The sequence below is a fragment of the Sapajus apella genome, unplaced genomic scaffold (genome assembly GCF_009761245.1).
Source record: "Sapajus apella isolate SASKATOON/1434 unplaced genomic scaffold, GSC_monkey_1.0 scaffold7, whole genome shotgun sequence".
NCBI classification, from domain to species: domain Eukaryota; kingdom Metazoa; phylum Chordata; class Mammalia; order Primates; family Cebidae; genus Sapajus; species Sapajus apella.
The window spans coordinates 11,320,860-11,345,607 of record NW_022436947.1 but is presented as its reverse complement, the minus strand read 5'-3'; the positions used below and the strand labels follow the sequence as shown (position 1 = coordinate 11,345,607).

General features: G+C 47.6%; 1 protein-coding gene across 1 annotated transcript in view; it reads left to right on the top strand.

Annotated features, from left to right (window-relative positions):
• The first annotated feature begins 2,758 nt into the window (after positions 1–2,758).
• The window catches only part of CPA4 (carboxypeptidase A4), a 31,924-nt gene continuing 9,934 nt past the window's right edge, over positions 2,759–24,748 (top strand). Inside the window, exons 1-10 of the mRNA XM_032275975.1 lie at positions 2,759–2,873; positions 8,100–8,181; positions 8,631–8,765; positions 10,155–10,253; positions 13,994–14,095; positions 15,338–15,442; positions 16,168–16,278; positions 17,634–17,724; positions 20,714–20,913; positions 21,929–22,013. Coding sequence (XP_032131866.1) covers positions 2,806–2,873; positions 8,100–8,181; positions 8,631–8,765; positions 10,155–10,253; positions 13,994–14,095; positions 15,338–15,442; positions 16,168–16,278; positions 17,634–17,724; positions 20,714–20,913; positions 21,929–22,013 — 1,078 coding nt within the window. The 5' untranslated portion in view covers positions 2,759–2,805. The remainder of the gene's footprint in view (positions 2,874–8,099; positions 8,182–8,630; positions 8,766–10,154; positions 10,254–13,993; positions 14,096–15,337; positions 15,443–16,167; positions 16,279–17,633; positions 17,725–20,713; positions 20,914–21,928; positions 22,014–24,748) is intronic.

Here is a 24,748-nt window from a genome sequence, read left to right as displayed (position 1 = left end):
TTGGAGGATCTCCTGGGGCCAGGAGTATGAGACCAGCCTGGGCTCATACAGTGAGACCCCATTTCTACCAAAAAAAAAAAAAAAAAAGCTTGTAATGGTGGCAAACACCTGCAGCCCCAGCTACTTGGGAGGCTAAGGTGGGAGGATCACTTGAGCCCAAGAGTTCGAGACCGCAGTGAGCTATGATCACAGCACTGTACTCCAGCCTGGTCAACGGAGTGAGACCCTGTCTCAGAAAAACAAACACAAAAAATACTGATGGGGACCCAAGCCAATGACATCCCTTCTTCCTGGTTGCCCTATCGAGCCTGGGTCTTAGGTTGCACACAGCTTCTCTTTAGATACTGACTTTCATTAGGGATTTAGGCTTTCTTCATGTTGACGGTTTTCCCTGGGAGAAAAAGGTAGGAACTAAATTTCAGCTTGCCTAGAATTCTGGGTCCTTGATTCTTCCATTTCACATCTTTTACAGATTTGGGGCTCAGTTGCTTTTGTTCTAACTTCAAAGCTGACATCGATCTCAGTGACACTGAGTGCAACCTTTGTAGTGGACGGGGTGTGTGTAGGAATTCAGTTTAAGTGTTGAGAGGACAAAAGGACCCTGAGGGAGCAAGAGAAGATGATGGCCCCTAGCTCCAGAGCTCCCGACAAAGGCTGTCTCCGGGACCACACTTGAGATTCTGTGCTTTTTTTTTTTTTGATTGGCTGGTTCTTGAGCCCTGGCTAAGCCAGCCTGAGCAAAGATCCTGCTAAGTCACTCCTCCCACTTTGATATCTGATCAAGTTCCTCATTCCTACATTTGATGTCCAAGTCCTTGGCCTGCCTTTAGCAAGAATTCCCCTACCTCAATGTCTTCTCTTAGTAATCCCACGGACCTTCCCTGTTTTCTTTGCTGTATTCGGTGTTGAGCACAGTAAGTCTCTCCTATGGTAATAGCCATGGTCCCAATCGTAATAATCTTGAATTAGGTCTTACATTTTTAAAATTATTTATTTATTTATTTTTTGAGACAGTCTTGCTCTGTCGCCAGGCGCCAGGCTGCAGTACAGTGGTGCAATCTTGGCTCACTGCAATCTCTGCCTCCTGGGTTTAAGCAATTCTCTTGCCTCAGCGTCCCTAGTAGCTGAGACTACAGGTGCATGCCACCACACCCTGCTAATTTTTGTAATTTTTAGTAGAGATGGGGTTTCACCATGTTGGCCAGAATGGTCTCTATCTCTTGACCTTGTGATCCACCTGCCTCGGCCTTCCAAAGTGCCGGGATTACAGGCGTGAGTCACTGCACCCGACCTTTTTTTTTATTTTTATTTTTGAGAGGAAGTGTCTCACTGTCATCCAGGCTGAAGGGCAGTGGTGCGATCTCGGCTCACTGCAACCTCTGCCTCCTAGGTTCAAGCAATCCTACTGCCTCAGTCTCCCGAGCAGCTGGAATTAGAGGCGCCCACAACACGCCTGGCTAATTTTTTGTATTTTTAATGGAAATAGGATCTCACTATGTTGGCCAGGCTGGTCTTGAACTCCTAACCTTGTGATCCACCCGCCTCGGCCTTCCAAAGTGCTGGGATTATAGGAGTAAGCCACTGTGCCCGGCCTAGGTCTTACATTTTAACACAGGTCAGAATAGTTTTTCTTTAACTCTCTCAACTCCCCTTGGGTGGGTATGGAAAGCGTGTAGACTGTAAGGAGCGTGGGATGGGAAAGGCTGTGGGAACTGAGCTCCCAGGACAGACTCAATGGCCCCAGAGTCCCTGAAGAAGTTATGGAGATCATGAGCGTCTTCCATTTATTCAGCTGTGACTTGGCACAAAGGACACCAGACCCACTTTCTTATACTTCCTAGAAGTATAAGAAAGTCTTATTGGTAATATTGTGTAAGCCTTCCTGTAGTTCAGACTCCAAGGAATACTGATAATTCATTCAGACTAAAACATCCTTTCTGTATCATTTGCCTGATACATTTCTATTATCTTAGTGGAGTCTTAAGACTTAGGCCTCAGATCCATAAAAGAGGCCATAAACCTCTTTCCTCATCCTGACCTGCCCTGGTGAATTCTCTGGCAGGGGTTGTCAAGCGTGTGGTCTTGGACCAGCTCAGGGTTGCTTTGATAGTCTTCGTTTTTTTTTTTTTTTTTTTGAGACAGAGTTTCGCTCTTGTTGCCCATGCTGGACTGCAATGACGTGACTTCGGCTCACTGCAACCTCCACCTCCTGGGTTCAAGTGATTCTCCTGCCTCAGCCTCCCAAGCAGCTGAGATTACAGGTGCTTGCCACCACGCTTGGCTAATTTTTTGTATTTTTAGTAGAGATGGGGTTTCACCATGTTGGGCAGGCTGGTCTCGAACTCCTGACCTCAGGTGATCCACCCGCCTCGGCCTTCCAAAGTGCTGGAATTACAGGCATGAGCCCCCACACCCAGCCAACTTTTTTTTTTTTTTTTTTTTTTTAATTCTAGAGGTAACCCCATCCCAGGTTTACAATCTCACCTCTCCTATTAGTATAAATTCCATCCAATACCATGAGACTTTCTTATTCACTCAAAAAACACTATTTAAATGCCAAGTGATGAGCAATATGGTACCCTTGGCACACTTTCCAGCCCCTGGAGCAAGTTCCTGACCTTGTAAATTGAGAGGCTCAATCTTTATCACTTGAAAGGAACAGAAGAGCATTGGTAGGGCCTGCCTGTCGCACTGTCAGAGTTGGAAGGGTGCTTGGGAATCAATTAGCATTTCTGAGGACTTGAGTCACCCACAGACTATAAATACAGCTTGACTTGGCCCCTGTAGGACTGACTCCCCTGGGATATGAGGTGGATACTGTTCATTGGGGCCCTTATTGGGTCCAGCATCTGTAGCCGAGAAAAGTTTTTTGGGTAAGTTCCTTTTGGACTTCTTCTTATTTGGTTATTTCAGAAATGTGGGAGCCAAATGGGACTGAAAACGAATGGCTGATGATAGCTCACATGGAGGAAGGAGAGCTGGACTCTTGTGCCAGCTTTGTCCCTGTGTCATCCTGGACAAGTCCACTCTCTTCTCTGAGACCCGATTTCATCTGTGAAATCAGGACTAGATGATCGCTGCGGTCTCTCCCCAGCTCCCTCGTCTCCTGCCATTCTTTTTCTGCCTAGTTCTTTTTTTTTTTTTTTTTTATAAGGTCAGTTCCAGGCATCTCCTTTCTTACTCCTACATTTTTAATTACTAAGAGTTACTGGTTACTAAGAGCTACGTTATTAATTACCAAGAGTTGCTGGTTACCAGAAATGATTTGTTTCCAATTTCTGCCATGCTTACAGGGAAAACCTGGGTCTCAAGCTTGTTGATTTCACTTCTTTGTTAATGGCAAAGGCTTTGCAGAGCTGGTGCTTTCTCTTGATCTGCAGTCCAGTGTTCTACCCCTGAGCTATACCCCTTCTGAGCTGGTGCTTTCCCACTGGCTTCTGGGATGTGATTTCACAGGTCTTGCCTTGACACAGCTATGAAAATGACATGCAGAGACACATGCATGTACACCGTGTGCGCGTGTGTGTGTGCGCGCGCGTGCATATACCCACATGTGCTCAGCACACTCCAAGCAGAATGCTTTGAGGTTTGCAAAGGAGTGACATTTGGGTGGTAGGAGAGGTAAAAAGGATACCATGGTGCCCTGCTAGAAGACTGAATTATAATAACTCATTACTGCATAATACTTTGCCATTTGCAAAGAGCTTTCATGTACATTATCTTTTGCGTCACGCAACCACTTTGCCAGGCAGGGGTGTTATTTTCTTCCATTTAAACATGAAAAAAAAAATCAGCCTAAGAAATGTTAAGGAACGTGTCCAAGGCCACTTAGCTGGGAAGCGGGGGAGCTGGAACTCTGAATGTAAAACTCGCATTCTTTTGCTATAACACAAGTTTATTTCCAGATAAAATCTTGTGTCTCCTGGATCTATCTCAGTTCACTTTCTGTTTTACTATCTGGCTAATGGAACTTTGGGTTGTTTTTCGAGGTAATTACTTATATGAGATTGACTAATTTTTATGGTGATGACTTCTGTTCACACCTGTGTCTCTATTGCCAAATAGCTCAGAGGGGTTAGGTTAGCAGGTGGCCAGGGAGATTTTCCTGCAGGCGGCTCAGCAGTAGGTGTGTAGTGACTAGACTTGCTGCCATGTGGGCTGACTCATGGATCCACCAGGCTCCTACTGCAGCTATTCATGTGGCTGAAAAGAATCTCTATTTCGCAAGATACAGACCTCTCTTGCAATCCGATGGGCACCTGGGCTGCGACAGCTGGGCCAAGCCCTAGAATGCTCTCTGCAGGAATTCTACGCAGAAAAAGCTGTGTGCCTGAGCTGATTGCAGATGGTGTTAACTGATAGTGTCATTCTCATCCCCATATCTGTTCTCACGCCACAGTTGCAAACCTAGCAAAGGTAGTGGAATTCTTCCTGGGCTCTCTAGAGACGTTCCAGACACCCAGAGTTTACAGGAACGGGAACATTGAGAGCAAGGGGAAGGGGGTCTCTGAGCATTCAAGTTGTTGGGAAGCCGGGCTCTGGATTGGCTGCTGAAGATGAGGATGATGCTTTCTCCCCACCACCTACCACCCACCACCCATTCCTCTCCCTTCCATCCGCCTCACCTATCTCCCCAGCCTCTCTTGCTCTACTGGCGTTTTCTGCCCTGGTCTTCAGACATCTTCAGGATGGGACAATAGCCAGGATGCCTAGAGGCGCCAGGCAGGCAGAGAACAGGAAGCAGTTGCAGAGCCAGTTACAGCATCAGCATCAGCGGGAAGCTGGCAGGCATCTAAGAGTTCTGTGAAACCATCTCTAAATACTCTGTGGTGGCTGCTAAGCCTGGCTGGGGAGGCAGGTGAGAAAGGCACAAAGAACGGGACACTTGGCTGCCAGCACGGTGAAAGGGGAGGGATAGATGCTCAGCCACCAAAGTGGGTATGGACTCTGTAGAGCACAGACGCCTGTGGGGGTAAGGGAGAGGCGGTGCCAGCCATTGCACTGGCAGCAGCTGGACGCCCCTGGCTATTGGAGAGGACTGAGTTAAGAGGAGCTGCGAGAACACCTGCGTGGAACAGGAGAGGCAAACGTGGCCACCTGTAAATCCCAACACGTCCCCCTCCCAGGCCAATCTTCCATCTTCAGGAAGAGTTCAAGGTCTTTGAGTGAATTTCCAGATAGTGGAGATAGGATATGCTCGACCATCTTGAGCCTCGTGAACAGAAGAGGGCATATTCCAAACAGAGAGGAGGACAGTAAGGGCAAGAAGAAGGCTGCCCTTTGCGTGGCACCCCGAGACGTCCTTCCTGCTTTCGGGTGTCACTGTGCTTCTGTTCATAAGGATGATGCTACCCCACTACCCCACCAATGTTCAGCGCTAACTGAAGACGGCTAGGACTGGTCAGGAAAAGCTTCATGGGTGATGTGAGTGGGTCCTAAAGATTCGGTGGGACTAGATGGGCCAGACAGATGAGAAAAAGGATGGATTGCAGGCAGTGGGAACAGCATGTACAAAAGTACACAATGAGTTTGGGCTGGGACCAAGGTGGGGTAGAAGGCAGAGGTGAAGAAGAGACAGATGGAATGGGCTCCACTCTGCACCTGCCCTTCTGCCCTGCCTCTTTACATGCTACAGACATTTCTTTAACCTCTATAGCTTGGCTGATTAGAGCAGGATGAAATGGGGTTTCGGATTTAATCATACTCAGGACCAGGTGGAGACACAGTGTCCCATTGTCCTGAACCACGCCCAGGAATGTGCACGGGTTCTGTTGTGAAATCACCACTTCGGAAAAACTCAAATGCACATGCTGGGTGAATGTGTAACATGATTTTTATGCTCCAAGAGCTGCTGCTTCTTATGCCCTCCTTTTTTTCTTCTTCTATTCCTTCTCTCTCCCTTTCCTCTTTGTGATTGCTGTAGCCAGTGCTGTGTTTTACATATGCCTAATTGCGCTAATAAATATGTCGACATGCAAGATCTTTCTAGAACCCCCATTTTTTTTTTTTTTTTTGGAGACAGGGTCTTGTTCTGTCAACCAGACTGGAGTGCAGTGATGCAGTCATAGCTCATTGCAGCCTTGAACTCCTGGGCTCAAGCAATCCTCCTGCCTCAACCTCTTGAGTATAGAATCCTCATTTTATTTTATTTTATTTTATTTTATTTTATTTTATTTATTTATTTTTAAGAGAATCCCGTTTTAAAAATACCCCCTTTCTGGAGTGTTGGAGGTAGGTTTTGATACAGCAGGGGTTCAGTAGACAGGTCCTCGTCCCCATCCAGGAGTAAATATTTCCCTTCTGTTTTATTTATTTATTTATTTATTTATTTTTAATGTGAATTTTTTGAGATGGGGGCCTTGCTCTGTTGCCCAGGCTAGAGTGCAGAGGTGCGATCATAGCTCACTGCAGCCTTGAACTCCTGGGCTCCAGTGATCCTCCTGCCTCAGCCTCCTGAGTAGCTGGGCCTACAGGCATGAATCACTATGCCCAGCTAATTTTTTTTCATGTTTTTTGTAGAGACAAAGTCTCCCTATTTTGTCCAGGCTGATCTTGACCTCCTGGCCTCAGGCAATCCTCTCGCCTTGGTTTCCTGAAGCACTGGGATTACAAGTGTGAGTCATCACACCTGGCTCCATTCTGCCCTACGTCGGTCCCTTTTTTTCAAGGATGCTCCCTCAGGTCAGGGAAAGGCCAGGTTTGATGCCTCATCTGAAGCCTGTTGGCTTCAGACTGAGACCTGCCCAGCCAGTGGCATCTCCACAGGGCCATTGGCAGTGCCCACAGGGTGCAGTTACCCGCTCACCTCCAGGACCCTGTGGGGACCAGGCGAGTTGGGAGAAACAGAAACTTCAGCACTGGCATCTCCTCTAAACCAGCCACCTACAGCAGGAGTGGCTCTGCAGTGGACCTTGCCTCCTTGAGACTGGCCTAGACCTACTGGAGAGCCCCTAGAACCTTCCAGAACCCAGCAAAACCCTGAAGGACCGTCTGGATGAAATCGGTTTTCTGATGAGGAGCTGCCCCATGAGGCTGCATGCTCAGCTCCCGGTGACAGCCATTCACTCTCAACAGGTCCTTGAGCCCACAGCGGCCCTCCTCGCATTCACTTGTGTCAAAGGCGTGACGCAGTCACAGCTTCGAGTGCAGATTCATTGGAGCCGTCTCCTAGCAACGGCCTAATGGCTCCCCTGTCTCCGCAGCCAGCTGAGAGCACAAAGGCAGCTTTTCAGGCCCCGCTTTCTCCCACCCACACACAGGACTTCGGGGTCCACTACACCTACCCCCTCTGCGGAAGCTAAATCATGTACATGAAGCAAGCTCAGGACATACGACAAATGGCACTGAGACTTGCCGGCCCCCACTGTGCCCTCTAAGTGTCCCTTCTCTCCCTGTGGGGAGGAGCAGATCCCAAACCCAGCCTCAACACCATGGGCCATGATCAGTGTCCACCCAAACGAGCCTGTGTATGGGGTTCTGGAGCTGGAAGGGACTGAGCGAGGACCCAGCCTCCTCTCCTGGGTTTAAGAGGGCACAGCTCGCCCTCCCAGCATGGAGATGCTGTTTCCTTTCCAGCACGGAGGCTCCGCCAGGGTTTCAGTCCTCAGCCCTGACAGTGAAGAAGTGCTTCTTTATGTCTTGAATTAGCTTTGCGTGTAACTCAGGCACATTCCTTCCTGTAAAATATATATGTTTTTCATTATAAAGTAATATGACCACATTACAGAAAACAGATACAAGGGGGAAAAAAGTAAGTCATCCATAATCCCACGACCCGAACATAAGGGCTGTCAGCATTTGGTATATTTCCGCTGTCTGTTTTTCTTCCAATGCATCTGCTATTTCCATACTTATAATCATGGCATACATACAATTTTGTGTCCTGCTCTTTCACTTAATATTTCCCTTAAAGTTATGCCATAAGCACTTTTTCATAGTTGCCATGTAGCCTTATTTTTAATGGCCATACATTATAACCAAAGACTAGACCGTTTCCTTTCCTTCAGCCTGGTTATGTCTGGGTTAGGAGACTTGGGGTTTCTTTGCCAGCTGAACGCTCATCATTACCTTTTGCTCTTTTTTTTTTTCTCCTTCTCTAGGGACCAAGTTTTTAGGATTAATGTCAGGAATGGAGACGAGATCAGCAAATTGAGTCAGCTAGTGAATTCCAACAACTTGAAGGTACCTGGTTCTTCTTAGCTCTCCTGAGTGTCTTCTAACTTTGATGGGAGAAGACTCTTGCTCTCCTGGTGTGATTATTTTTATTTCCGAAGAGTCTCTGAATATAATCCCGTGTTAGTCCACTTGCCTTTTACACAATTGAGGGGGGCCGATGAGAGAGGGAGCACCGTAGATCACGTCACGGCGGTGGAGTCCTGGGAGAAGAGATGCTTGAACAGCAGGCTCCATCCTTCTAGCTGCCATCCACTTACGACACTTGGTCTCTGTCAGATACTGCTTGTTGGGCAGGTCTGAGCAGACACAATTGTGAAATGGGCAGACTTTGCCCTTGGGCAGAGCCCAGCCTCTCAGGGATCACCCTGGCTTTTGGCAGTGTCCTAGAAGAATGAGCTCATTGGACATTTTACCTGAACTGTTCTTTAATCTGGTTTCATTTCTGTTCTCTTCAGCTCAATGTCTGGAAATCTCCCACCACCTTCAATCGGCCCATGGATGTCCTGGTCCCATCTGTCAGTCTGCAGCCAGTTAAATCCTTCCTGACTTCCCAGGGCTTGGAGTACGAAGTGACAATTGAGGATCTGCAGGTAGGTACACTAAGTCCCCTGCCTCCTGGTCTCGCATAGGGCCACGCAGCCAGTCCAGAGTAGACGGGAGAGATTTGCAAGGTCTGGTTTTATCCTTTTCTATACTATAGATGAGGAAATTGAGGTAAATGGAAGTAAAGTGCAGTGACTTGTTAGAGGAACGACATTTTATTGTAAAAAGGGCATAAATAGGCCACACAGATTTGGATCCAAATCCTGATTTTGCCAACTGCTAGTACTGTGTGCTGTGTCTTTGGACAAGCTATTAACGTGCAGAGCCTCTGTTTCTTCATCAGTAAAATGGTGACAGTGAGACGTACGTCATGTGATTTGTTGAGAAGATTCAGGATTAAATGTATGTAAAATGTCTAACAGTACCTGGCATATCCTAGATGAGCCTTAAGTCATAAGTCCCTCTTTCTTTTCTTCTTTGAAGTCAGGTGGCAAGAGCACAGCAGGGGGAGGGTGTTGGGGACCAGCCAAAGGTTGGGGACCACCCTTTGAGACAGGGGGAATGTCGACAGCCCCCAGCAGAGGGAACACCATCCTCTGGCCTCACGACCTATATCTGAACATCAGGACAGGGTCTGGCTCATGCTCTCTCCTTCGCCGAGGTGGGTTGTGGACTAATTGGTGATCTGGCCTGGGAGTTTCCTGATGGCGTTAGCAGCTATGAGCTTATTAATCATCCTCACATGTCACAGACATCTGCCAGGAACCTTCAAAGTATGAGTGGTTATAAGAATGTCTTTGTTTCTGAATGGTTTCCCAAGCTGCGTATTTCAGAGACACTGGATACCAGATGCGGCCTGATGTCTAGAGAATTCATACTATAGAATAACCAAAGAGCACATATGTTGCTTCCAGGGAGTAAGTGGGTTTTGAATTAGGTGATGTAAGTTGGAAACCAAGAAGTACATTTATTTATTTATTTTTTGAGATGGAGGCTCGCTCTGTCGCCAGGCTGGAGTACAGTGGTGCAATCTTGGCTCCCTGCAACCTTCGACTCCCTGGTTCAAGCGATTCTCCTGCCTCAGCCTCCCATAGCTGGGATTACAGGCATGTGCCACATGACCAGCTAATTTTTGTATTTTTAGTAGAGATGGGGTTTCATCATGTTGGCCAGGATGGTCTTGATCTCCTGACGTCATGATCCGCCTACCTCAGCCTCTCAAAATGCTGAGATTACAGGCACCAGCCACGGCCCAAGAAGTAAAATGTTAGAAAGATATGAAAGAAATCTGACCCTCTTTTAAACCTTGACATTTGCACTGCTTGATATGCTGAAGGGGCCGCCATCTTGGCTGGCCCACGTGCCAAGATATGGCAGAAAAACCATAAACCTGCATCTGTAGAGCATCAGTTCACAACATTGCTGTGTGTTTTCAGACCCTTTTAGACAATGAAGATGAAGAAATGCAACAGAATGAAGGGCAAGAACGGAGCAGTAATAACTTCAACTATGGGGCTTACCATTCTCTGGAAGCTGTAAGTGTTTCAGAGTGAGTTAAGATCAAGGTTCTCTACCGCCTTACTTCCGGGAGACATTAGTCTTCAGCACAATATCCCCTCACTGAGGGGCTAAAATATGTACATTTCAATTCCTTTCTAGTTCTTGGATTGCTTAACTCCTACCAGCACCTAAGAGTGTCATGAAATACAACCTGACATTTCCCCCCTCAGCCATCCGTCTTTCCTTAAGCCACTCCTTAAGAACACCATGAAAATAATTGCAATCATTTCTAGTCGTAATTCAACCTTCTTCTACCCTACCATAAGCCCTCTATTTTACTTACCCAGCATAAAATGTTACTTATTCCAGGCAGATAGACAAGTGGCGATTTCCAAGGTTAACCAAATATTTCCACTCATTTATCATGACTACTTATAATGTATATATTTGTTCCATCATGCATTTTGGTGCCATGTTTAGTTAGAAACCACTTGATATCGATGGCTGTCGAGGTAAGCCAAACCTTCAAATGAAAAACTTGAGGCAGAATAATTTCCTAGGATACTGGAACTTAGGAAATCAAGAGAGACTGTCGAATCGAACTGCATCATGAACGTGGTACAGTTCTCTTACACCCCTCAGGGTCGTCGTCTTCATTCATCTGCAGACCACGCGCTCAGGAACACACCCCCACATCTAAATGAGTGTTCCCCTTCGTGTACCTTAATACATCAAGGCATATGCTTTGAGTTGTTTCTCTTCTTGAGAGAGGATTTCAAAGGTTGACTATTTCCACTTCTTTCCCATGCTTGTCAGTAGCTTTGTTTATGGAATACACTTCCAACTGCACTGCGTCTTCATCCCCCTGTGACCAATGGCATACATGTGCGAAACAGCTGGATAAAGTTAGGAGTTCAGTCCCAGGCCATGGACGAATGCAGAGCTCAGAGCCCACATAGGGATCAGGCCCATGACGTCAGCCTCATGAATGTGGGGCCCTTGCCAGCTGAGCTAACCAATTGCAAATGTCACCCAAGACCCTGGAGGGGCCATCCCCTCATCTGCCGGCTGCTGGAGCCTCACTGTCTCACCCACTCACCTCTGGTTTCTCCGGTTTGAGGTGCCCTTTGCAGCCTGGCTTACAGCAATCTTGTCCTCACACTGTGACACCCTCTACTGTGGACTGGTGTGCCACCACCCTCCCAGCTTGGTTATATGCAGTTCTTTCTAAAAACAGCTTTTAAGAGCTCGTATTCTAGGCTGGGTGCAGTGGCTCACACCTGTACTGCCAGCACTTTGGGAGGCTGGGACAGACAGAACACTTGAGGTTAGGAGTTCGAGATCAGCCTGGCCAACATGGTGAAACCTCGTCTCAACTAAAAAAATGCAAAAATTGTCCGGGCATGGTGGTGGGCACCTGTAGTCCCAGCTACTTGGGAGGCTGAGGCAGGAGAATCACTTGAAACCAGTGAGCTGAGATGGCGCCATTGCACTCCAGCCTGAGTGACAAAGCAAGACTCCGTCTCAAAAAAACAAACAAACAAAACCTCACAGTCTATAACCACTTAGGCTTTCTTAGGTCTCTAGTGGGAACCTCATGCTTGTTTCCGCCAGAGATTCTGGTTCCAAAGCCATTATTTGTGTGGCGGGCAGTGTGAATTTGCACCCCACACCTGGACACAGCTTGGTGTTTTTTTTTTTGTTTGTTTTTTTTTTTGAGACGGAGTTTCGCTCTTGTTACCCAGTCTGGAGTGCAATGGCGCGATCTCGGCTCACCGCAACCTCCGCCTCCTGGGTTCAGGCAATTCTCCGGCCCCAGCCTCCTGAGTTGCTGGGATTACAGGCACAAGCCACCATGCCCAGCTAATTTTTTGTATTTTTAGTAGAGACGGGGTTTCACCATGTTGACCAGGATGGTTTCGATCTCTTGACCTCGTGATCCACCCGCCTTGGTCTCCCACAGTGCTGGGATTACAGGAGCTTGGTGTTTTAACTTTTCCTGGTGATTCTCTTTTTTCTCAAGGTTCAAAGCAGCCATCCTGCTTTTCCTATACTCTCTAGGGTCAGTGGGTAGAGTGGGCAGAATCTCCAGGCCCTATTTGAGGCCCAAATTGCCCCTTCCAAGCTCTCAAATTCCAGCTCTTTGTCCCATGCTGGGTCCTGTGTCTCCTCTCCTAGTTTAGGTTTGCCTAAGCCCGCAGCACCCAAGGCGGAGATGGGGCTCTGTGGCATGAGCTCTCACTCTCCACCTTCCTAGTTAGCTCCTTCATTGTTTCTGGCACCTACAGTTTCCTCTTGTTCAGCTTTTAAACTTGGCTGTGAATCATTTTTCTTGTATTTCACCTGGCTGGCCTGTGTATTTAGAGGTGGTTTCTTGCTGCGGCTCAGTCTACCGTATTGATGGCAAATCTGAAACCCTTTAAACTTGACTTTGTTCTGTATCAATTACACATTTTCCTCCTCCGTAGAGTTTCTTCTTCTAGTCTTAAAGCCAAAACAAATACATTTGTTTATTTTCTTTTGGCCCTCAAGTGGTTTGAACAACCAAGATGGATAAATTCTATTTATATCAAACTTTTTTCCTAAGAGCAAATAAGGGTATCCTTAGCCATTTATTTACCTTTCTTCACTGCGTTCACAAAGCCTTTAGAGAATTATCTCTAAAGCGGGGCATGTGTATCCATGGGGTATAAGCAAGATAGTCCACTAGGATGAAGGAAGAAATGATTACAACTTCTATTTATATTTCTACATATATTTCTGTGTACTATTAACACAACCATTTCAATTGTTTAATAATGTACATAATATATTTGTATCATCGTGTGTGTGTGTGTCTGTGTGTGTGTACATACATATGGTGCATGCTAATTTTTAATTTTTTTTGAGTAGAGAATGTGATCACAGCGGCTTGGAGAGTACTGTTTTTAAGAGCCTTGGAGCTCTTTCTTTTTTTATTTTTCAGACAAAGCTTCACTTGTTGCCCAGGCTGGAGTGCAGTGGTGCATTCACGGCTCACTGTAGCCTCAACCTCCCAAGCTCGAACGATTCTCCCACCTCAGCTTTCCAGGTAGCTGGGACCACAAGCACATGCCTCTGCGGCTGGCTAATTTTTTTTTTCATTATTTCTAGAGTTGGGGGGGTCTCCTTACGTTGCCCAGGCTGGTCTCGAACTCCTGGGCTCAAGTGCTTCTCCCATCTTGGCCTCCCAAAGTTCTGGGATTATGGGCATAAGCCACCGCACTTGGCTTGTTTTTATTTTATTATTCTTCTTACATTTTTAAATTTCTTTCTTTTTTTCCCTCCTCCACATTTTTCATGAATACTTTTTGGTTTTGAATGTTAGACAGGGTCTCACTATGTTGCCCAGACTGGTCTCAAACTCCTGGCCTCAAGCAATCCTCTTGCCTCAGTCTCCCAAAGTGCTAGGACTACAGGCATGAGCCACTGCGCCTGGCTTCTTGTCTTTCACTGTCCAGTCTAGTACGGAGCAAAAGGACACACGGTTAGAGCAATGTCTGGAAAAGTCTCTATACCTAGTTTAGTGGACTACGATTTTGTGAACAAATAAAGTGTGCTACTCTCTTAGAAGACTGTAGAAAAGGACTCTTCAAGCGCTTCTCATGATCAGGATTTTCATGCCGATAATATGGTCAACTCCAAGATCAGGGTACTGGAAGAGGTAATTCAGACCGGAAAGGTAAAGTTTGCAGATACCCAGCCAGAGCTGAGCAGATTTTTAAAATGTCCCTGGCTTCACTGTTTCGTGCTTCAGATTTACCACGAGATGGACAACATTGCCTCAGACTTTCCTGACCTGGCGAGCAGGGTGAAGATTGGACATTCGTTTGAAAACCGGCCGATGTATGTACTGAAGGTAAGGCCACATGCCCTTGGAAGGATCTCCTGGGTCCCCATATCCAAGACCCAAACCTCAGACCTCTGCAAAGGGCAGCTTTTTGAACTCCTTGACTTCAGGGAGGAATGCGAGGTCAGGACACATTGTACCTGGGGTGGAACTTGGTCTGACAGAGTCCCCTGCTTTTGTCTAATGGGGGGGTGTTAGAAGGAACGCATCCCATTCCAAGTTGTGGCTGAAAGACAGGATCAGAAGGAGGCGATTAGTATTCCAGAAAGCTCTCAGATGGGACAGAGTCTTTTGCTTTCATTCTCACCTCTGTAAATAGCAGGACAAGTTGGGATAGGCCTGAGACTTCTATTCTGTTTTCAGGGGGTACTTATTGGAAAATCAATCTAGGAAGCTACTTGGAGGGTTGGTGTAATTTTAAGCCCAGCTTCTGATCCTTGGCTGCACAAAGCCTCATTTCCAAATATTTCTAACAGATTCAGGTCTAAAAGAGGTAGAGAACTATGGTCGTGACATAAATTACATAAATAATCCAGCTGAATGAATAAGAAGGAATTTGGGCATATAACCCATGGAACAACTGATGGTGCTAAGAATCTGCCAAACCCTTAGCTTCGTATAAGTCCCAAAGAACTCAGGCTTATAGTACCAGGCAAGTGACCAGTGTGGGAGGAGACCTGCTGTGGAGCTGGTTGCTCTAGAATAATTACGTTTAAATAATTTGCCAATCTGATGGAGACCCTGGCTTCATTAGCATCGAGCTCTCACCCCAGGGGGCCCAACACTATGGCAGAGGCAGGAGCCAGGATTCATGACTGTCATTTACAAAGAGCTATGGCGAGCCTCCCTTCTTTTAATTTTAAAACAAATTCATTTATTGTATCGACCAAACAGCCTGGCTCGTGTACCCTTCTGTCTCTCGCTGTTGGGATACCATTTGAGGTCTTTCAAGAGACATGACATTATCTCTAATGGCACCGGCTTCATAATCCACAGTAACGATTGTTTCCTCTTCCATTTGCTCCGAATGCTGGAGAGATTCAGGCTGCCTGGAGCTGCACTTGGCCCCGCAGCCAACCAATTAAGCTTCCTGGTCACGGATAAACTCAATAAATAGATGGTGCCCTTAGGAACATTTGGTCCCTGAATTATCTTAAATGAATTAAATGAATGGGAGAGAGATAGGGAGAGGAAAAGGGAGCAGAGGTGTGGGCAGGCAGGTCATTTTCGAGCTTCTTCTCCCTTCCGCAGTTCAGCACGGAGGAAGGCGTGCCGCGGCCGGCCATTTGGCTGAATGCAGGCATCCATTCCCGAGAGTGGATCTCCCAGGCCACTGCAATCTGGACGGCAAGGAAGGTCATGTCGCCTGGTATTCGCCAAGAATGCTGATGGGCCCGGGGTGCCCTGAAGCATACCACGTGGCTGGGCCTGGGGCATGAGGTGGGAGGGTGCTCTGCTAAGACCCACTCTGCTGTGGGCCCTTTCAGATTGGAGAAGCAAATGGTCAAAGCCCCTTGGTCAGCTCACTGCGGCCAAATGATTGTGTTCGTGGTGGTGAGCAAGCTGATATGCAGCAGAAGTGGGCCTGAGCCTCTGAGCCTGAGCCTGTGCTCCTGCAGAAAGGGAGCAAAGCAACACCCAGACGAGGCCCCATAGGCCCTCGGGGACCTCGTGCCATCTCCACCTCCTGGAAAGGCTGCTGGGAGTGGAGGAGGGGTGCATGTGGAGAACACATCTTCCGTCCTTCTTCATTGGAGGTTCAAATTCCTGAAAGCTATGATGATGTGTGTGGTTCCCTCCTCCTGGAAGGAAGGAATAAAGCATGTGCCCCAGGACTCATTGCCATTGATGTCATCAGCAGCCATGTCCCCAAGCAGCCGTGCCTCTCCAGGCTTTGAAGGGCTCAGAGAGCCGTGCAGAGAGCTGAGCCTCTGAGGGTGGCAGGGAGGCTTTTGAGGGTAGATGCCGTTCTAGGAGCATCCATTCTAGCTGGTTGCCAGGCATCTTGAGAAGATACATGGTTCAGACCTAATGACCCAGCCTGCGACGGGATAGCTGACAAGCATGTTGTCTCTGCTTAGATTGCATCTGATTACCAGAGGGATCCAGCTATCACCTCCATCTTGGAGAAAATGGATATTTTCTTGTTGCCCGTGGCCAATCCTGATGGATATGTGTATACTCAGACTCAAGTGAGTAGTCCCAAGTGGGCCGGGCTTGGAGATTGTTGAATTCCTTGCTTTGCCAGGAACTAATTGTCTGACCTTGGAGAGGATTTCCACAAATGTGCACGTTATGAGCTTCCTTGGGATTTCATTTTCTAGTCATCCTCAGAGCTGAGAATCACCAAGGGATATTTTTTCTTAGAGAAAATTGTCTAATGAACCCCCATCATGAATCTTAACAATTACCAACATTTTACCAATCTTCTTTTCATCCCTTACCCTCCCACACATTTTTCCTGACGTATTTAAAGCAAATCAACACATTATGTTACTTCACGTCAAATTACTTTAGTATGCATCTCTAACTGATGATAGAAAAAAAAAAAAAACCTTAAAAAACCCCGATGGTGCTACTATCACCTTTAAAGGATTAATGGAGGTTCTTTAACATCATCTAACACTCACAGTTATCTTTAAAATGGAGGCTGAGGCAGGCAGATCACCTGAGGTCAGGAGTTCGGGACAAGCCTGGCCAACATGGTGAAACCCCGTCTCTTCTAAAAATGCAAAAATTAGCCGGGTGTGGTGGTGCATGTCTGTAATCCCAGCTACTTGGGAGGCTGAGGCACGAGAATCACTTGAACCTGGGAGGCAGAGGTTGTAGTGAGCTGAGATTGCACTACTGTACTCCAGCCTGGGTGACAGAGCAAGATTCCGTCCCCCAAAAAAAGTCTTTTAAGAGTCAATTTGTTCAAGTGGGGACCCCACAAGGTCTACACATGCACTTGGTGCTGTGTCTCTGTGGTCTCTTTTATTCTACAGCAGCACCACACACACCTTTAAAAAGTGTCACTCATTTAGGGGAGAAGAATTTGTCCTGTACAGTGTCTCTCATTCTGAATTTGGCTGATGGCTTCTTCGTTGTGTCATTTAGTTTGTTCCCTTATCCCCTGTGTTTCCTATTGACCAATTGCTGGGTCTAGAGCCTGATTGGATTCAGGGATCTTTTTTAGGCTAGCAAGAAACAGGGGCTGTGCATGTCCAGTTACATCCGTTATCATCGAGGTTGACAGTGTCCATTTGTTCCACTTCTGCCAAAGCCAAAAATTGTTCAGTGGATTCAGGTGGTATCTGACTGGTTCTAGCGTATAAGGGTCTCATCAGTACATTTGGAAGAAGTCCTTCTCTTAGAGCCAGAAGGAGAAATACTCCTCTGTCTGCGGAGGAGAGATGACTGCTCAGTCAGTGAGGACTGGAGCCCCAAGGCCCTCCTGGCAGAACTGCAAGCAGCCTGCCCTGGCCGTGTGTCATCTCTACCCTAGCCCTCGTCAGTGCTCTGATCTGCCTCAGGTTGTTTGTCCTCTCCTTGGTGGCTTTTTCAGAATCGATTATGGAGGAAGACACGGTCCCTAAATCCTGGAAGCCCCTGCTTTGGTGCTGACCCAAATAGAAACTGGAACGCTAGTTTTGCAGGTAGGTGTGGGGAGACAGTTCTCAAATCCTGCTGCCCTGGGCTAGCCTGGTCTACCCATACCCTGAGCTGGCCGGGATGGAGCCCGTTTCTACTCTGTTTTCATTGCTGTGTCACTGAGAGACTGAGGCGCATTCCTTAGGCTCCGACTTAGTGTTTTGTTTGTTGTTGTTTTTTTTTTCTTTTTTTGAGACGGAGTTTCGCTCTTGTTACCCAGGCTGGAGTGCAATGGCGCGATCTCAGCTCACCGCAACCTCCGCCTTCTGGGTTCAGGCAATTCTCCTGCCTCAGCCTCCTGAGTAGCTGGGACTACAGACACGCGCCATCATGCCCAGCTGATTTTTTGTATTTTTAGTAGAGACGGGGTTTCACCATGTTGACCAGGATGGTCTCGATCTCTTGACCTCGTGATCCACCCGCCTCGGCCTCCCAAAGTGCTGGGATTACAGGCTTGAGCCACCGTGCCCGGCCATGTTGTTGGTTTTTTTTTGAGATGAAGTCTTGCTCTGTTGCCCAGGCTGGAGTGCAGTGGTGTGATCTTGGCTCATTGCAATCTCTGCCTCCTGGGTTCAAGTGATTCTCCTGCCTCAGCCTCCTGAGTAGCTGGGACTACAGGCACACGCCACCATGCCCGGCTAATTTTTGTATTTTTTTTTTTAGTAAAGATGGGGTTTTACCATGTTGGCAGGATGGTCTCGATCTCCTGACCTCATGATCCACCCACCTTGGCCTCCCAAAGTGCTGAGATTACAGATGTGAGCCATTGAGCCCGGCCTTTTTTTAGTTTTTGAGACAAAGTCTTGCTCCATTGCCCAGGCTAGAGTGCAGTGGCAGGATCTCAGCTCACTTTCACTGCACCCTCTGCCTCCCAGGTTCAAGTGATTCTCCTGCCTCAGCCTCCTGAGTAGCTGGAACTACAGACATGGGCCACCACGCCCAGCTAATTTTTGTATTTTTAGTAAAGACAGAGTTTCGCCATGTTGGCCAGGCTGGTCTCAAACTCTTGACCTCAGGTTGCCCTCCTGCCTCGGCTTCCCAAAGTGTTGGGATTACAGGCGTGAGTCACTGCACCTGAGCTGTTTTTTTTTTTTTCTTTTTGAGACAGAGTCTTGCTCTGTCGCCAGGCGCCAGGCTGGAGTGCAGTGGCAGGATCTCCGCTTACTGTAACCTCCACCTCCTGGGTTCAAGCCATTCTCCTGCCTCAGCCTCCTGAGTAACTGGGACTACAGGCACGTGCCACCATGCCCAGCTAATTTTTGTATTTTTTAGTAGAGATGGGGTTTCACCACATTGGCTAGGATGGTCTCGATCTCTTGACCTCGTGATCCACCCGCTTAGGCCTCCCAAAGTGCTGAGATTACAGACGTGAGCCACTGCGCCTGGCCATTTGTTGTTTTTTAAAATGTATTTTTTTTTTTTTTACTTTGAAAGGGAATGATAGTAATGTCTGTCCTCCCGAGAGAATGGTGGGGCAGCGCATCATTACATTGAGATTGCAGTCTACACTAATATTTTTAAAACACCGTACTCTTAGGCATACGAAACAGGGAAGCTTCCTTATCCCTGACCTTACCAGCCCTGCCTGGGCAAGCTGTGAGTGGGCAGAAGGACCCCTGGCAGCACCTCCCAGGGAGCAATTTGCACTGTCACCCCAATAGGCAAGACTGTGCTATGAAAACCCCACTCCAGTACATTTAGATGTCAACCTTAGCAGCTGGCTGTCAGGGAAAGGAAAAGAGAATTAGCAGACCTAGGCTCTGATTTAAAAACCACCCTCCGCAAAAGTGCTGACTGTGTACCAAATACCTTCCCGTATTTATCGTATTTATTCTTCTCGCCTAGCGAGTGAATTTTGTGATCTGAAATGAGATGGTTGAAGCCCAGAGACAATCTCAAGATGACGTGGGTGATCAGAATGCTGATCTAAACTCACCTTCCAATTCCAAATCTAGACCGTTCTCTTTCACTGTTCCTAGGCTGTGCTGATGGGTTGTTTGTTTTGTTGAGACAGGGTCGTGCTCTGTTATCCAGGCTGGAGTGTAGCGGTGCGATCACGGCTCCCTGCAGCCTTGACATCCTGGGTTCAAGCGATCCTCCCACCTCAGCCTCCTGAGTAGCTGAGATTATAGGCACACACCAGAATGCCTGGCTAATTTTTGTATTTTTTGTGGAGATGGGGTTTTGCCATATTGCCCAGGCTGGTCATGAACTCCTGGGCTTAAGAGATCCTCCCATCTCAGCCTCTCAAAGTGCTGGGATTACAGCATGAGCCACTGCGCCTGGCCCTGGTGGTTTGTTTTTAATGTACTTCTTTTACTTGTATGGAAATACCACAAAAACCACTGGGGGAAAATAATGACTGTGGGAAAAACAAAACTTTGAAACTCAGGGTTTCAGAGTTAAGTTAGATATTCCCACCACTGGGGTGGTTTCAGTCGCACTCATACACACACACACAGACACACACGCACGTGTGCACACCCCCCTTCCCAGAAACCTGAGGGAGCTACATTATGAAGTAATACAGAAGGCAGTGTTTTTAAATACCTGTCAAATAATCGAGATTTTAGCTACAACAATTGATTATTTCTGACACACTTGGCCTTTAAGATCTGAACCAAGAGAATAAGTTGACACCAGAATAAATGGAGTCATTTCCATTATTTATTGGTATTCATATTAATTATCTAGACTACTTATTAATTACAACTCATTCTCAAGGGTGATATTAATTATTTATGACAACTCCCATTGGTACAATGCCGGGTCAACTCTAACAGTTTTTCTCCTCAGCTGTAGCAGACCCAACATCCAACCCTCCCTCTCCCGGGCCCTCTCTGCAGTCCGCGCCCACCGTGGACTAGCGCTCAGGGCCGTCTCTCCGTGGCCTGTCTGTGGCCAATACCTTCGGCCCCTCCTCTGGGTTGAGTGTCTTAGCTTCTGTGTTCTTAGACTATGAGTTAACGTTTCTGCTTGGGCTGACCCCAACAGGAAAGGGAGCCAGCGACGACCCTTGCTCTGAAGTGTACCATGGACCCCATGCCAATTCGGAAGTGGAGGTGAAATCGGTGGTAGATTTCATCCAAAAACATGGGAATTTCAAGTGTTTCATCGACCTGCACAGCTACTCGCAGCTGATGATGTATCCTTATGGGTACACAGCCAAAAAGGCCCCTGATGCTGAGGAACTGGTGAGTCACAGCTGCCTGCCACCCAGCCCGGGGCCTCCTGACCCTTCTGGTGCTGCTAAGGTGGTAGCTCTGCAGCTTTATAGGGAAGGTCCAGGAGCCTGGGCATGTTTCATCGAAGGCCCAGTCTTCTCTCCCTGCCCTGTGGGTTATGCCGTCATCTGCTGTGTCTGCTGTGAGTTCCCAGAACCATGCCCGCCCCTGCCTCTCCTTCTCCCTTGTTTTTCTACTGCAGTGTATTATGGACCCACTGCCTGCCAAGGACTGTGGGAGGCACCCGGGTGGGCAAGGGGAAAGCTCCTCACTCTAGTGAAGGAAGAGTTCAGGGAGGGCGAAGGCCACAGCCTGGGGTGCCCTGTGTGTCATCCAGAACGCGGGCCATCTGGAGCAGGGCTGGCATCTGCAGGGTGACTGCAGGTAGCTGCCCAGGGCCACAGCCAGCCCTTGAACCTTGGGCAGACGTAGCCCCTCCTGGGCTCATAGCAAAGTTGGGGCTAGATTCTGCTGCCCCACCCCTACGCAGCCTCTCTGGCAGGCACTTTACACAGCGGTCATCTGCCTGTGGTGGTCCTCCTCCTTCTCCACTCTGCCACACCCGACTCTTTGAGAGCCTTCTCTAGAACATACTTGGCCTCCCTCATGTCCCTGTGTGTGACGTCCCCCTCCTCAGGACAGGCGAAGAGGGTGGTGCCTTTACTAGACTCCTAGCGGGTCAATGAGCAGCCCCATCTCTTCCAGTCCGAGTACATAACACACAGACTGCCCCTTCCTTCCTCACCTCCTTCCCCAAACTGGGAGTCAAGAACTGAGGGTGTGGTGGGAGAAAGAGCTGAAGCAACCACAGCCTCTCCCTCGGTTTACAGTTGGGCCTTGGGTCTGGGCGAAGGTGAAAGAGGGAACCAGAAAGGAAATCAGGGGAGGGGCTGAGAATCTTCCAAACCATCCCTGAGCAGAGCGGCTGAGGGAGGTCAAGCTTCAGGATCTGTTCTTTCTCACTCCGCGGATTCCCCCTTTCCAGGACAAGCTGGCGAGGCGTGCGGCCAAAGCTCTGGCTTCCGTGTCGGGCACTGAGTACCAAGTGGGTCCCACCTGCACTACTGTCTGTAAGTACTCCCCGTGTTTATTAGTTATTTAGGAAGCGCTTTGGGAGGAGACTCGAAACAGAGGAGGAGAGCTGCAAGTTAGACTTCCTATTTGTCATCGGATTGTTTTTGTTGTTAATAATAGACTGAACTACGTCACGCCTGTGTGGTGACAGCTGCTGCATGCAATCCTCTTCATCAACATCATGTCAAAAATTCCTCATGCCCACCCTTCCATTTTCAAAGGAAACCTACCTTTCAGTTGGTAAACTGATGGTGGTAGGGGAGTTGGGGGAGACTCCCTCACCTTCCTATAAGAGATGAACAAACATAGAGCCTGGGCAACATAGCAAGATCCATCTGATATGGTTTGGCTGTGTCCCCACCCAAATCTCCTCTTGAATGTTGTGGGAGGTAATTGAATCATGGGGCAGGCCTTTCCTGTGCTGTTCTCATGATAGTGAGTAAGTCTCCTGAGATCTGATGATTATTATAAGGGGGAGTTTTTCTGCACAAGCCCTCTTCTTGTAAGAATTAGAGAAAGAGGAAAGAAAGATGAAAAGTGGTTTAACAGTCAAAGGCAGATTTATTCTGGGAGTAAATCTGAGAGGGGCTTCTGGCTGATTTCAGTCAGCAGCCTTCTCTCTTACAGTTTAGGGGTATTTAAGGGCTTAGGGAGGGGGAGCCTGTTGCAGGTTCAGAATCTTTCTGTGTGAAGGAGAGTTTATTTCGGGTTGGAATGTCTCTGATCAGAGGGGAGGTTATCTTCGGGTTGGCATGTTTCTGGTCAGAGGGGAAGTTTATCTTAGGGTTTGAATATTTCTGGTCACACTGACATTACCTATTGGGCTGATGTTTTGGGCTGGTTTTTAATCATGGATAACTTAAAAGGGCAGTATTTGCCCAAGATGGTGATGCTCCTGCTGTGTCAATCCAGACCCTATAGTTATAAAAGGACAAAGGGTGGCATGTTCTTTTTGCCTACTTCCTGCTGAGGGGGCATGGAGAGGTTTTTGGTCCTGGATTGACTGTGGGAGTAACGCTGTCTGCGGATGTTTTTGGGCAGTAGTCTGTGAGATGGCCATGATTCTGTTGATTAAACAGCTTTGGAAAAGATTGATTAGGCAGGGTAAGAACATTAGTCCTAGGCATATTATTAGAAGAGAGCCCAGGAAAGGGATGACCTGTGTTATGGTTTTGTTTCCAAACCAATAATTTGTTTGTTTTGCTAGTCCCTTAGTTTTTCAGCCCTTTTTAGAAGTTTTTCAGCAGCGTTTCTTAATAGGCCCAGTTGGTTGAGATAGAAGCAATATTTCTTACCCAATGAGAGGCAGAGGCTCCCTTTTTCAGCTATTGTAAGATTTATTCCCCATCTGTTTTGAAGGACTACTCCAGTTAAGGAGTCTAGTAGGTCTTGGGCTTTTATAAAGCTTTGGCTATATATATATATTTTTTTGAGACGGAGTTTTGCTCTTATTACCCAGGCTGGAGTGCAATGGCGCGATCTCGGCTCACTGCAACCTCCGTCTCCTGGGTTCAGGCAATTCTCCTGCCTCAGCCTCCTGAGTAGCTGGGATTACAGGCACGTGTCCCCATGCCCAGCTAATTTTGTGTATTTTTAGTAGAGACGGGGTTTCACCATGTTGACCAGGATGGTCTCGATCTCTTGACCTCGTGATCCACCCGCCTCGGCCTCCCAAAGTGCTGAGATTACAGGCTTGAGCCACCACGCCCGGCTGGGCTATATTTTTTAAAGAACCCTGTAGTTCTGTTGAGTTTTTTTGGATTTTGTTTTTGTCTTTCTTTTTGACATGGAGTCTCATCCTGTCACCCAGGTTGGAATGCAATGGCTCCATCTCAGCTCACTGCACCTCCGCCTCCCAGGTTCAAGCGATCCTCCTGCCTTAGCCTCCCAAATAGCTGGAATTACAGGCGCATGCCACCATACCCAGCTAATTTTTGTGTGTGTGTATCTTTAGTAGAGACAGGGTTTCACCATCTTGGCCATGCTGGTCTCGAACTTCTGACCTCGTGATCTGGCCACCTCGGCCTCCCAAAGTGCTGGGATTACAGGCGTGAGCCACTGAGCCTGGCTGAAAGAATTTTAAAGTATGTTAAAGAGGTGGACAATCTGCCTGCTCCCAATCCAAGTTCGGAGGGCACACCTAAGGCCACCATCAGAGAAATGACGCGGATGGCCCTCTTTTTAAAAACTTATTGGACGGAGGGAAAAGGTTGATTAGAAGGAATTAGTTTAATGGGGGGAGAAAGATAAACTAGGGTGCAGGCTCCAGTTTAGTTGGTGGGGAGACAGAGACATGTGTTGGTGCCTCACCAAAAGAACAAGACTTTGTTGTAAGTACAGGCGGAGATACGGAAAGAAAACAAGTGAATGAAAGATGGGGTGTTTTTTCTTTCTTGTGGTTTATTACTCCAGATGGACAATAGGAAGTGTTTTTTTTAACACAATAAGGCGGTTGGATGTTGCACTATTGATACTGAACCATGGGAAAGGGTGGGCGCTAGGAATGCACAAGTTAGGCTGGAAGCATTGATTGAGGGAGAGGCTGTAAAACCAGTGGGTTGCACCGTTTGCTTCTGGCGATTCTTGGTAGTCAACTTAGTTTGATGGTCAGAGGCGTGTTTAATAATGACAGTGCATTTGCATTGGTTATGTGTTAAGAACCCTACAGGGAAATTTTCCTTAGAGGCAAAGTGAGGCTGTTGTAAAAGGGGGCATGTTTAGTTATGGCCCC